The 13,574-nt window shown below is 45.9% G+C and overlaps 1 protein-coding gene across 6 annotated transcripts in view; it reads right to left on the bottom strand.

Moving 5' to 3' along the window:
- The window catches only part of LOC144693681 (nuclear body protein SP140-like protein), a 77,872-nt gene that overhangs the window by 26,922 nt on the left and 37,376 nt on the right, over window positions 1–13,574 (bottom strand). For 5 of the 6 annotated variants that reach the window (XM_078563566.1, XM_078563565.1, XM_078563569.1 and 2 more), the window contains 3 exons: window positions 12,301–12,471; window positions 11,405–11,544; window positions 2,146–2,208 (listed from right to left, as the gene is read on the bottom strand). In XM_078563566.1, the coding sequence (XP_078419692.1) occupies window positions 2,146–2,208; window positions 11,405–11,544; window positions 12,301–12,471 (374 nt within the window). The remainder of the gene's footprint in view (window positions 1–2,145; window positions 2,209–11,404; window positions 11,545–12,300; window positions 12,472–13,574) is intronic. The other variant, XM_078563570.1, reaches the window with a different exon arrangement.

Genomic DNA, 13,574 nt, shown 5'->3' with positions numbered 1-13,574 from the left:
TACTTTCTCCATAGCAATTATGTCCTTCCTGTAATGTGGTGGCCAGAACTGTACACAAAATTCCAGCTGTGGTCTAACCAGAGATTTATGCAGTTCCAGCATTACATCCCTGCTTTTGTATTATATATTTCATCCAATAAAGGAAAGCGTTCCATATGCTTTCTTTACCACCTTATCCACCCTTTCCTGCCACCTTCAGGGGCCTGTGGACATGAACTCCCAAGATCTCTCACCTCCTCTACCCCTGTCAGTGTCTTTCCATTTGTTGTGTATTTCTTGCTTTGTTTGCCTTCCAAATGTATTACCTCACACTTCTCTGGATTGAATTCCATTTGCCACTTTTTCACCCACTCAACCAAACCATTGATATCATTCTAGAGTCAACAGCTATTCTCTTCACAGCCAATTTGTATCAATGTTAATAGTATACTCGTTACATACTGAAACTGTGGTGGTTAGATTTGGAGGTGCACATTTATATTGTGCATCTCTAAATAAAAGCTTATAAATGTGTAATGATCAGGCTCCAGTTCCTTCACCACCTGGCTATCTGCAAGAGACCAGGTGGCACAGCAAACAGAAATATCTGTCCCTTGCTAAAAAGTGTAGTTGTTATTCTCTCGCTTTAGCTGGTACTTTATATTCCCTATAAAACCATTTTAGGATTGGGACTTAGTCATAATGGCACAGAAGGAGGCCTTTTGGCTTATCGAGCCCATACTGACTCTTTGTAGAGTAATCCAGTCAATCCCATTCCCCTCCCTAACTCCACAGCCTTGCAAGTTTCTCTCTCAAGTGCCATCTTCTTTTGTATGGGTTTAGTAGCAGAAGCTGTCATTACAGTTTTAATGTCAAGTTCCCTAACCAGTCTAATACCCTGCTGGAGAGCAAGTGTAACTCCACGGTGTCACCCTCAAACTTGAGTCAGGGAGGTGGGTGAGGAGATGTTATGTGCTCCATGGTTTGGTCATGGTTTCCACAATCGCAGCCAGACAAGGTTTTGAGTTGCCACTTGTACATCAGGTGATCACGCTGGCCATTCCCAGTCCATATTCTATTGCTCCAGGGGAGATTGAAGCCTGGTTGTTGAGGTGTTGGGTTGGGGACAATATGTTTATGTGGGAGTGTGCTTTCTGCCCAAGCTTTCCTCCAGGTTTCAATGTTATGGAGTTGGAGATGTTCGATTCGTGTTCAGAGTGGGGGGGTTGTACAGTCATACAGCTGGTTGGAGGTCTTGAAGGTCTCTATGGGAAGGTCCAAGTTGTCCAATGTGGTCACCAGAACTGGATGCAATACCTAGTTGTGGCCTAACCAGATCTTTATAAAAGGTTCAGCATGACTTCCCTGCTTCACACAGGCTGAAAAGGGATGATTCTCCCGACCACCCCTCCCTCTCACTCTGAGGATACCGGCTTTGCACTGACACTCAAGTCAATGAAGCTATCATGAGCCATCTGTTTCTTGCCCACATTGTCAAGGCCATGATTGCACAAGCAGCGTATCACTTCTTACAATTATCAGTGACCTCAGCCAATCTGCTTGGTAAGTCATTTATGGCAAGGCCAGCAGATATGCACGTGCAGTCATGTCACATTATCTTGGGAGCAAAAATCATACCACACACATTACCATCCAGTAAAGATTGGCCTCTAACACACTGCCACATTGTCGCCGACACAGGTGAGATGTCCCTCAGTGGCAATGACTGCCAGACATGAAGCATGGCAATATGCCCTCTGAAGGAGAGCATCCCAACAAATGCACGCACTAGTCAAGTGAACAAAATATAGTGATATCTATTTACATGTGCATACCAGACAGTTTCTCAGCACCTGTGCCACCATTGTGCCTTCAATACTTCTTAATTTTGCTTTTATAACCGCTACACCTCGTGGTGACCCTGACATCAACAGCGCATGAGGAGGGAGGCTGCTGAGCGCAATTGTCCGTCCATCATTGCATGTGGGAGACACGCCTGCATGCATTGCAGCTCCTGACATCAGGAAAAGTGTCGTCCACTTCCTGCCCCACCCTGGGTACCATGCCATTCTTATTAAAGTCCACCCAATAGGTTTGTTTGGCTCCTCTATATAGCTGCAACCTTCTCTGCTTCCAAAATAAATACCAAATTCAGGGATTTCTTACCTTAGTACATGCTGCTTTAACTTTCCCTGTTTTGCTTGGACTCTGACATAGCAAATATTTCCACTGCAAGTGAAAGAAACTGGTCAATAGATAGAGAAATTGCAAATAGAATTGGAAATGTAAAACATGTTTCTACCTGTCTATTCATATTCAGGAAAAAGAGCAACAGTAAAATGGGACTGAAAGCTTATGCTGCATACATTCCTGATACACTTAACCCCTGGATCAGGTACAGTATAGGTTAGATAGAGAATAAAGCTCCTTCTATACTGTTCCACCAAACACTCAAGTCAGGTGCAGCACTGCTAGATACAAAATTAAGCTCTCCTGTAAACGGGAGAAATTCTAAGCAGAGATAGAACAGCAGTGGGAAATAATTGAAACTGTGATCAATAAAGTTCAGGAGGAAAATATTCTGCTAAAAAGTGAGAACAAGCTAACCAAGAATGAAACACCATGGATAAATAAAGAGCAGAGAGTAAAATTGAAACTAAAGAAAACACACACAGAAGTATGTAGACAACAAAGCAGAGGATTTTTTTTTGTCTTATCTTGGCTTTCATCTGTCCTCATGCCAAGGGCTGGCCGCACGATGAACAATCTTTCACCACGGATTTCTATTCTCTGCTGCCCTCACTGCCTGTCCCATAGAGGGCAGGTCCATGTTCTGATAGTATCCATCCATGCCATCCTGGGTCTTCCTTGTGCATTTTTTCCAGGTGGTTTGCCTTGCATTATTTCTTTTTCCTAACACCACCACCCCCGTTCACATCACGTGGCCAAAATATGTGAACTTTCTCGATATCACTGCCTCAAACAAGTTCTTCTTAACACCAGCTTTCTTGAACACCTATTCATTTTTCTGTTTGGCCGTCTGTGACACAAGTAATATCCGTCCGAGTCCTTTCATTTCAAATGCTCTAACTCAAGCTTCATCACTTATCTTGATGGTTCAGCTTTCATAGTCTTACATTGTCACCGGCCACACAAGGGCTTTCAGGAGGCTAATTTTCATTGCAATCGAGATGCTATAGCAACTCCATACTCTTAAGTGAGTTTACAATGCCATGACCCTTGTTAAGTCTAGTCCCGAATTTCTTTGCTGGACTCTGCATCTTCCGTGATAAGTTACCGACATAGCTAAAATCATCAATCTGTTCAAGCTGAACTCTGTTAATCAGAATCTTGCAGGTCTTTTCACCCATCCCTATCAACTTCGTCTTGTCAACATTGATCAAGGGACAGAATTTTGGGTTAACTTGATCAAGACGATCCACCAACTCCTGTAGCTCTTCCACTGAGTTGGCGAGCAAAACAATGTCATCAGCATATCGACAATTCGAAACTTGCTGCCCACCAATCAGTATCCCATCTTTATATCCATCTCTCTCTCGCTCATAACCATTTCTCAACATCCTAGGAGAAATATGGTGAAGAGCAGACACCCCTGTCTAACACCCTTTTTGACTCAACCATTCTGAGGGGGTGCCAGCAACTCTGACCCTAGCTCGTTGTTTACGATAAAGCTTGGCTAGCAAGTCGATTAAATATGGTCTAACATCATTAAACAGGGTTTCTGCTGCGAGACTGAATCAAGCGCCTTCTCAAAAATCAATAGCAGGCATGCATAATGACTGATGTTCTTGGACTATGCACATTATGGGCAGAATTTGACACCTCGCAGGCAGGGCAAGCGCTCGACCCGATCGCTCGGAAAATAGCGTGAGAAGACGTCGAGCCAGCGTCATCCCGCACGTGAGCAATATTCAGGTCAGCGGGCGCACGTGGCCGTTGGGGCCGTGCCCGCCATCAATTAAGAGGCCACTTAAGGCCATTAAAAACCCAATTGAACTCAATTTTACCTTGCCCGTAAGGTTTTGCATTCATCGCATTGGCAAAACAGGCAGCCCACATTTTGCAAATCCTCATCCAAGGGTGGGATTAAAAAATATCAGCAGCATTGTCAGTGTGAATAGTGAAGAGTTTAGGAGATGGTTTACTGCTGGTTGCTTATTTGAACACGACAGCTTCATCTCTGTTCTGAGCTTCATTTTTAGCATTTCTAGGCTTCATTTCGGGACTCCTTGGTGTCTACAAGGACCCCCGGAGGATTTTGATCTTTTGGACCCTTTCAGGTATCAGATAGCCTTCTGTTACCCTGGTAATGGGGATTGTGGTCTCCGCTGGAGGCACATCCACTGAGGAAGAAGAGAGGGGCAGAAGGGAGAGGAGCCAGGTGTCCCAATGCAGCTTCCGGGTAGGGACCTGTGGGAGGACAGGCGCAGGCACGATGGGCGCAGGGCCAGCAGGTAGTCCAAAGCCGCAGAAGATGCCACTATCCTGCTGCCTGGGTTACAGGTGGCAATGCAGCTACCTCAATATGTCTGAGGTGCAATGCCGAAGGAGGCTCCGCCTCTCTGGGGAGACCGTGACCTCAATTTGTCAGATGATTGGGCCTGAGATGACCTTCAACTGTGTGGGTGGAAACCCCATGCCAGCGGCTCTGAAGTTCACAGCAGCCCTCAACTTCTATGCCTCCGGCTCTTTTCAGTGGGGGATCTGTATGGAGTCTCCCAATCAGCTGTCCGCAGTTGCATCAAGCTGGTGACAGAAGCTCTGTTCAGGTAGGTAATGACATTTATTCATTTCCGTACAGACGGGGCCAGCCAGTCTGAGCTGGACAGAGGCATCGCAGCAATTGCTGGGCTCCCCCGCATCCAGGGTGCAATCAAATGCGCATATGGCCATCAAGGCGCCAGTGGGTGAGCCGGGTGCCTTTGTCAACAGGAAGGGGGTTCCACTCAATGAACGTGCAGATAGTGTGTGACACAGGACACAGATTCTGCAAGTCTGTGCATGGTACTCTGGCATCTCCCATGACGCTTATATCCGAAGACACTCTCAGGTGCCAAGGCTATCCAGTACTCCAGCACGAATAGATGGATAGCTGTTGGGTAACATGGGCTGTTGAAAAGGTGGCTTCTGACACCTCTCCACCACACAAGAACAGAGGCCGAGCAGCGTTATAATAGGAGCCATTCCTCCACGAGGACAGTGATAGAGAGGACCATAAGGCTTCTGAAGATGTGCTTCCAATGCCTGGACCATTCAGGGGGTGCACTACAATACGCCCCAGAGCAGGTGTCACTGATAGAGGTTGCATACTGCACTCTCCACAATCTGGCACTGGCAAGGTGGGGACGTCCTGGAGGAAGAGGATCTTGACACAGCTGCACAGGCCACAAAGGATGAATCCAGTAGTGAGTCAGAAGAGGAGCACGGTGAGCAGAACGTTGAGGGCATGGAGGCAGACCTCGGTAACCTCCAGGGAGGCAGGGACACCAGGGATGCCTTGACCCAACGCTCCTTCAGCTAGGCTACCAAAGATCAGCTTTAACCTCATGCCAGGGCTGCCACCTCCATCCCGGATGTCTGAAATGACCCTTTCATTTGAACCCAAAGTCCACTCAGTGCCTGTGCAATAAAGTTTAGAGCCACTCACGTCCAGCATTAGATACCGGCTTACCCTGCACCAAGAAAATAAAAAGGTGAAGCATTCCCAGGCTATTACAACAAAAACAAAATTTCTCATTTTGACAATCCAAACAAATTAACATAACCTTCTCTGGTGTTCTACTCCACACCAGTAAATATAAACAAAACATTACACAACACAACAGAAGATCACCCGTGACCAGTTCCTCTTGTTCTCATGGTGCCTCAAACTTGTATTTACGAGTGCTACGTCTTTGTGCCCCACCCCCTCCGCTGGCAGTGTCATTGGAGACAGCCTGCTGAATCTGCTGTCTTGTTGGCCTTGATGGCCTTGGCGGTCATCCTCTGGCCAGTGGAGCCTGTGCTGGCCCTGCCTGGGAGGGAGCAGCCAGTGCCATGGCTGGCATCTTCCCAGTCATCGCAACCACATCAGATCAGATGTCACAGTCACTGGTAGAGGGGCAGAGGAGCTGCTCCTATTAGCCAGAGCGCCCCTGAGAGGAGCCCGGAGAGATGCCAAGCAGCTCGTGCGCTGTGAGGTCGCTCTGGACCTCCACGCTTGCCATTGATAGATGGGCACCTAACTGGTATACCTGGTGCCTCATCCATCTCCTATAGTGGCACTGACCACCTCAGGTCATTGTGTGAGGGCTTGCAGGACCAAGCGCAACCCCAGGAACCCCTGGTTCTGTCCCCGGAGCTGCCTCTCCATAAGAGTCGCCACTCTTTCAATGGAGGAGACAGTGCGCTCGGCCATGAGGTTTAACGCACTACTTATGCCCTACATGGACTCCTTACAACAGAGACCATGGCACGCATACCCTCCTGCACATCACACTGGACATCCAGCATCTGCTGCCTAATGGATGACTCGAGGCTCATCTGCCTTCAACTCAGCAGCCCTCTATCTGCCAGTGCCCTGAGCGGACTCTGCCTCCGCCTGCTCCTCAAGTGAGTGTGAAGTGCCCTCACTGCTGTTCTCTGACATTCCAGCTGAAGATCTAATGCCCACCGAGGTGCTGGTATCTGCGCTGGTGCCTGGTTCAGAGAGCGGGTGTGAAGCAGGTACATATGAAGCTTGGCGGTCCTCTGGCATCAGGGGTGGCTCTTTAGGATCCTGTGAATGAGTGCATGCTGGCGAATCTAAAGGAGGACAACGGCATGTCATTAGTTTAAGTCATCACTCTGTCACTGTGCATGCCAGGCACCCTGCTGAGACAATGGAGATCTGCATCATGGTGCCATCATCTTGTAATGATCAATGGGGAAACCAGTTTTGAGGCTTCCATCAACGAATGGGCTACACAAGATGTTTGCACCATCCGAAACTCTCACCTCTGTGCACTGCACTCTTACCTTCGTCTGACACCCTCTCCTCGCCACGACTGGCTGAATGAGGTGTGTGGCACCTCTCCAGCTCCAAGGCATCCTGCTCAAATCTGGTTAGGATTAGGAGGTTTGTGGGGCCTCTGCCTGTCCGCAACCTCTCGTTGTTATGGGTCGTCTTTTCCTGAAAGGACAGAGGAGCATAGCTTAGTCCACTCTCTACCTGCAGCACCATTGCAGCCTGGCCAACCCCACCTGAGGAACACCTTGCAGGGCACATCCGAGTTGTGGCCCTCGAGCCGCATGGCACTCAAGTTCAAGCAGCCAGGGCTCACCCCGTTGGCCAGCTCTGGCACCATTGACAGTTGGCACTCAGACTCTAACACCCTGGGCTCATGGGCGGATGGCCAGACCTCAACACTTCAACACACTGATCCATGCCAACATGGTACTCACCCATCCCAAGTGCAGCAAGGTCGTTAAAACTTTTGCAGCACTGCACCCACGTCGTCCTGGCTGCTGATCTGCACTGCCACCTTCTCCCAAGCACTTTTTTATCAGGTGCAGTGGCCTCCTCCTTCCATCTATGGGGACAAGGGTTTCCCTCCTAGCAGTCACTTCTAGGAGGATCGCGAAAACCTGGTGGGGGGGGCGGGGGGGGGGGAGAGTTGGGGTCCCCAAGTACCCACCTGACCAGTCCTCCCGCCTGGTGTCTCCAGCCACACTTGAGGCCATAACATTACAAATATGTTCTTCCTTGGCAGCCTTCAAGGAGCTGCCTGTGCTGTTTTTAAACCGCCTACTGGGTCGCCATCAGGCCCAGCGGCTAACAGGCCCTCACCCAGCCCTTCCTGGCCATTGGGAAGATACATTTCACGCTGGGTGGGCATTAATTGGCCAGCCAGTGTGATATTGCGGTCAAGGGCTGATAGCGGGTGGCAGGCCGGTTTCCAACCGGTTGTGGGCTCATCGATCGCGCGCTCCAAGGGTAAAATTCAGGCCTATGATTCTAGGAATCGTGACTTGGGCCAGGGTTTTTAGGGTGGCAGGGATTGTCTTCCCCATCCAAGGAGTCAACGGAGAAAATATCCCCCCCTGTCAATACTGCCTGCTCCGCAGCCATTTCATGCTCCAACAAGCATTAATTGGCTGGAGGCAGAACTTTTGCCCCTCAGTTGGGAGGAAGTTCTGCCCAGTTGGCGGGCAGCCCTCTAGTACCTGCAGCACTAGAAACTGCAGTGGACAGAACTGGGACTGCAAGCAGCCTCCAGATCCAAGTCCCAGGAATCTCAGACCAGTTAAGTGTGGGAAACAAAAACAAAAATACCTGGAAAAACTCAGCAGGTCTGGCAGCATTTGCGAAGAGGAGCACAGTTAACGTTTTGAGTCTGAATGACCCTTCAACAGAACAGTTAAGTGTGGGGTTCTTAGGGTGGGATGAGGTAGTGAGGCACAGGAGGTGGGGGCATTGATAGAGATGTCAGGTTGGGGGAGGTGCAGGGGGGAGGGGAAGACCCACAGGGGCCAGTCCTTTTTGGTTGGGGGGAGCCACCTGATGTTTAAGGGAAGCTTCTGATGGAGGCGACCCTCCAACCACAAACTCCTCTCCCCAGCCTGAAAATTAAGGCTGGGTGGAAATAGCCCTTAAGTGGTCGATAATTGGTCACTTAAGGGCCTCAATTGAGGTGAGGACAGGTGGGCAGCCCCGACCTCAACTATCCCAGCATAAAATTAGGAGAGGTCGGGGCGGGTGGGAACCTGGTGAGAAGGCCATCTGAGAAATTATGGCCACCCCCACAACCTACAAATCTGCCAGGGGGGGGCGGGGGAGAGAGGGGGTGTGTGTGTGTGTGTCGGGTGGGGGTGAAGGTAAAATTCTGCCACTGATCTCTGGTTCATCTCCTACCTCAAAATCCAGTTTGCTCACCAATCTCACTGTCTTTTTCCAGATCTGTTCCAGGATGATCCAGAGCAAGGTTTTACTAGCATGAGAGATGAAAGCAATTGTTTTATAATTGGTGCAGTGTTTCAGGTCACCTTTCTTTGGCACGATGGGGGTGAAGGTTGAATCAGTCCGTGAATCTCCTCCACTTTGAGCTGAGGTACAGTGCACCATTCATCAGTCAGTCAATTGTGAGGCCAGGGGTCCAGACAATATACTGACAGAATGACTTAAGATGGGAGGAGAATCATAGTGGATTGGATGTTTAGAAAGCAGAGGATAACAAAAGGAAATACAAAGAGGTTAGGAAACAAGCCCAAAAAAAAGCAAAGAGGAACTATAAAATCAAATTATCAAAAACTATAGTAAAAAGAAATTGTAAAGAATTCCACAGATATATAAATTGCCAAGTAAAATCAGGTTAGGATTTAAAGGATGAGTAAGATAAACTCAAGGGTAATGACAGAGATATTGAGTAGTTATTTTGCATCAGTATTTACCAGGGTGGCTAATAATGAGGGCATGACATTATATTTTCTCCTCTCTCCTTCTAAAGACAATTAAGAGATCCTTCATCTAGTCAGACTTAGAGGATAAAATGCCTCATCTCGATGGATTGTATCTGCGCATATTAATACATGTTAGTGAAGAGATAGCAGAGGCAATATTACGTATGTAACAATTCATTAGAAAAGAAGTATTGCCAGGACTTGTGGACTGCCAGTGTTACTCCAAAACTTAAAGGACATGCTTGGGCAACTACAAGACCAATTAGTTTAACGTTGGTGGTAAGAAAATTTAGTTGTGCCAAGGTGTCCTATGTTTTTGCCCACTTTTGAGTTATTGGCAAAAATGCCTCATAAATCCTAAATCCGACATACTGTGTCCAACCTCACAATTTAAAAAAAACATTTAAAATGCATCAACAGCTGGAATTAATTTAACATTAAACAATGTATGGTCAATGGATATATATAAAATTAGCATTTTTGACAGGAAAGGGGGAAGAACTAATCCCAGATCACTGCCCCTTCCTGCAAGAATGTGTGATTTCCACAGAGCAGCATATGGAAGCAATCTGTACGATTTGAATTTTTCTTCCTCTGCTCCTGCTTCTGATTGTACATTGGTTGTCATGAAGAAGGAACCAAACTCAGTTATTTTGTTTCTCTGCTTAGTTCTGAACTGTAGATATAAAGTTACTTTGTTATAACCTCTTTTTATTGGCTCTCAGCCATTTAGGCCTAAATCAGCATAGTTATACTGCTTTTCAGTCCTTCATTTGAACTGCTGCTCATAATTTGACTGGATGCAACTGATTTTTTTGTTGGATCTCCTCCTAATGGCTGCTTCATGTTTTCCATTAGTAGGGGCATGGAGGAAGAGAGTCAACATAAAAGTCTCTGCTCCCTAGGTTGATACAGTTTTAAAGAAAGCTGAAGAGCAAAGCCTGAGATATCCCCCTTTATACCATGTATTATATGATCATTCCTAGTGAATACACTTCCCATTTACTGGAGTATGTTAGAGCACACGCACATCTGGTTTCCTGTCTCTGATATATAAAATAATTTATTTTTTGGGTCTTAAAGGGGCACTGTGACCATTTGGGTAGAACAAAAGTAAACCCCACAGATGACACTTTAAAGCGAGGCTGTTGTGTGTGCCTGTATTCCATTGCAATGTAAAGGTGCTCAGCAAAGCAAGGGCTAACATGGGACTGGGGAATAGCGCTGCCCACTGTATGATGTATAGAGTCACATGGTAATAGTCTTGGAGTACAGTCCAGATGGAACCTGCATGGGAGCAGCACCATGCATGGCAGTAACTGGGATCTATACATAGTTAAGCATTACCAATAAATGGTTAGTGTTTAAACATACAAGCCTCAAGACTTCAATGAGACACCAAGTGAACCCATAATGCACAAAGGTTGTGTCTTTGTGCCCCATCAGGTGGACATTAAAGATCCCATGAAGCTATTTCACAGAACAGCAGGGGGGTGCTCCCCAGCATCTTGGCCAATATTCATCCCTCAACAAACACTACTAAACAAAATAGTTTATCTGCTGGCTCTTTGTGGAATCTTGCTGTACACACATTGGCTGCTGCATTTCCTACATTACAGCAGTGACTACACTTAATAAAAATTTAATTGATTGTGAAAACATTCTGAAATCATGAAAGGCACTATAAAAGTTCAAGTCTTTACTTCCTTTCATCCTGCCTCTTCTCAAGTCAGGTACAGATGAAATTAGATACACAGCAAAACTCCCTCTAGACCATGCCGTTAAACATTCCCAGGTCAGTAAGGCAGTGATTAGGTACAGAATAAAGGAATTTTTGACTAGAACTTCTGTCCTCCAAATTTCTCTCCACTTTCAGCATTACCAAGCTTATCCTAGTCAGTGAAAGTGACTTGCTTTGGTTGCAATGAATAAAGTTATATATACATAGCCAGCATTAATATGTAGGAAAACATAACACGAAGTGTACCTCTATCAACTTGGACAGTTGATAGCCTTTGCATCGAATACTGAGTTTCCAATTCTTGCTTTTGCCTCGACCGCCCTTTGCTTCAAATTTACTTGGTGTATACCAGACAGTCTCGGACTTTATGCATGCTGTTTTGCTTCCTAAATAAAGAGCGATCAGGTGGAACACATGAGGGCAGGAACATTGCTCAGCACAGTAACAGAGCATAACACAGAATCATTGCATAACATAGCATACAGGATAGAAACATTATGTAGAAGAGTGATAATATAAGCACAGAAATATTACACAATACACAGAGGGAATGTCACTCAGTTAGTAACCCAGAGGACCTGGTTAAGGTCCTGGGGACAGGCTTCAAAGCAGCTGGTGGAACTTAAATTTAATTAATTGATAAAAAAAATCTGGAATTTGAAAGCTAGTCTCAGTAATAGTGCCATGAAACCACCAACTAACCCATTACCATCCAAAAGGTACAGAACACTGGTGATTTTTCCTCACTGCTGTTTCACAGCAAGGTTTCATAACCAATCAACTGCTATGTTTTGCCTACAATATAATGAACACAATTCAGTTTCAGTTCATTCACTGTGAGGTACTTGGGTTTATTCAGAGGATGTGAATGGCATTGCTCAATATAAACTCTTTTATTCATGATGTGGTGCTGCACTGTTTTGAAAGACCAAAGTGTAATCATATGAAGATCCAAGAATAATTGCTAATCATGGTGTGCTGTTATTTCTTGGTCACATTACCAAAACATCATTTATGTTGAGGATAGGCCATTTTTGAATGATTGCAGACTTGGGACCCACCATGAGAGTGGTGGACAACACCAGGAGCTGAAATGACTGAGGGGAAAGTGGTTAGAAAACACCCAAAGATGGAATAATTACCAAGTGCTAGTCGCTTCTTGTCCAATATTCCAGTGATGCCACCACAAGAGACTGGCAGTTCATTGGAGTCAAAATCCACTTTGTCTGGCAGAGAAGGAAGCTTTCGGGTTTTCCGAACATTTGGTTTGTCATCTTCCTTTTTCATCAGCTGCCATTTTACACACTCTTTTCCTGAGCAAAAAGAATAATAACCAGAATTTTAATCTAAACTAACAGAATTACAGAAAGTACCAGCACAGAAACAGCCCAACAAATCTGTGACAGTTTTTTCTCCACCTAAGTCAATTAGTTTATTCCCATTCTCTCCCTTTAAAACCATGAAAACCTATATCTTTTTAGGAGTGTAACCTCTTGACCTCTGGTAACATCCTAGCAGTTCCACACTGCTTCCTGTAATAACTGGGTTACACGGAAATGCACATAGTGCTCCAACTGCGGCCCAAGATCTGGTATAAGTTCAGCGTCAGTTCCTTGAATTTTATACCTGGATTGAAAAAGCAAGGACAAAAACAAAAATACCTGGAAAATTTCAGCAGGTCTGACAGCATCTGTGGAGTGGGATACAGTTGACATATCGAGTCCGTATGACCCTTCATCAGAACTAAAAAATATATAAATGAGATGAAATATAAGCTGGTAGAGGGGAGTGGGACAGGAGGAGCTCGATAGGGGGCCAGTGATAGGTGGAGGCCAAGAAGAGACTGCCAAAGATGTCATAGACAAAAGGACAAAGGGATGTTGACGGTGGTGATATTATCTAAAGGATGCGCTAATGGGGACATTAAGGGTAGCAAGCAGGTCAAGCTAGTGGCACATGGCTCTAGTCGGGGTGGGGTGGGGGGAAGGAATCAAAATGGGCTAAAAGGTAGAGATGAAACAATAGATCGAAATAAATTTAAAAATAGGTGGGAAAAGAAAAATATATTTTTTAAAAATTATAAATTATTGGAAAAAGGGGGATTGGAAAGGGGGTGGGGATGGAGGAGAGAGTCCATGATCTGAAATTGTTGAACTCAATATTAAGTCCGGAAGACTGTAAAGTGCCTAGTCGGAAGATGAGGTGCTGTTCCTCCAGTTTGCGTTGAGCTTCACTGGAACATTGCAGCAGGCCAAGGACGGACATGTACAAAAAGGTATTTTTGTTTTTGTTCTAGATTTCCAGCATCCGCAGTATTTTGCTTTTATAAAAATCAAGGATTCTCTTGCAATTATGGTTTTATTTGCCTGTGCAACAATTCATGACTTGTGTATCTATGCTCAAGGTGAAGGGAGAT

This window comes from Cetorhinus maximus, chromosome 19, assembly GCF_964194155.1.
Source record: "Cetorhinus maximus chromosome 19, sCetMax3.hap1.1, whole genome shotgun sequence".
NCBI classification, from domain to species: Eukaryota; Metazoa; Chordata; class Chondrichthyes; order Lamniformes; family Cetorhinidae; genus Cetorhinus; species Cetorhinus maximus.
This window is presented reverse-complemented; position numbering and strand designations above follow the sequence as displayed.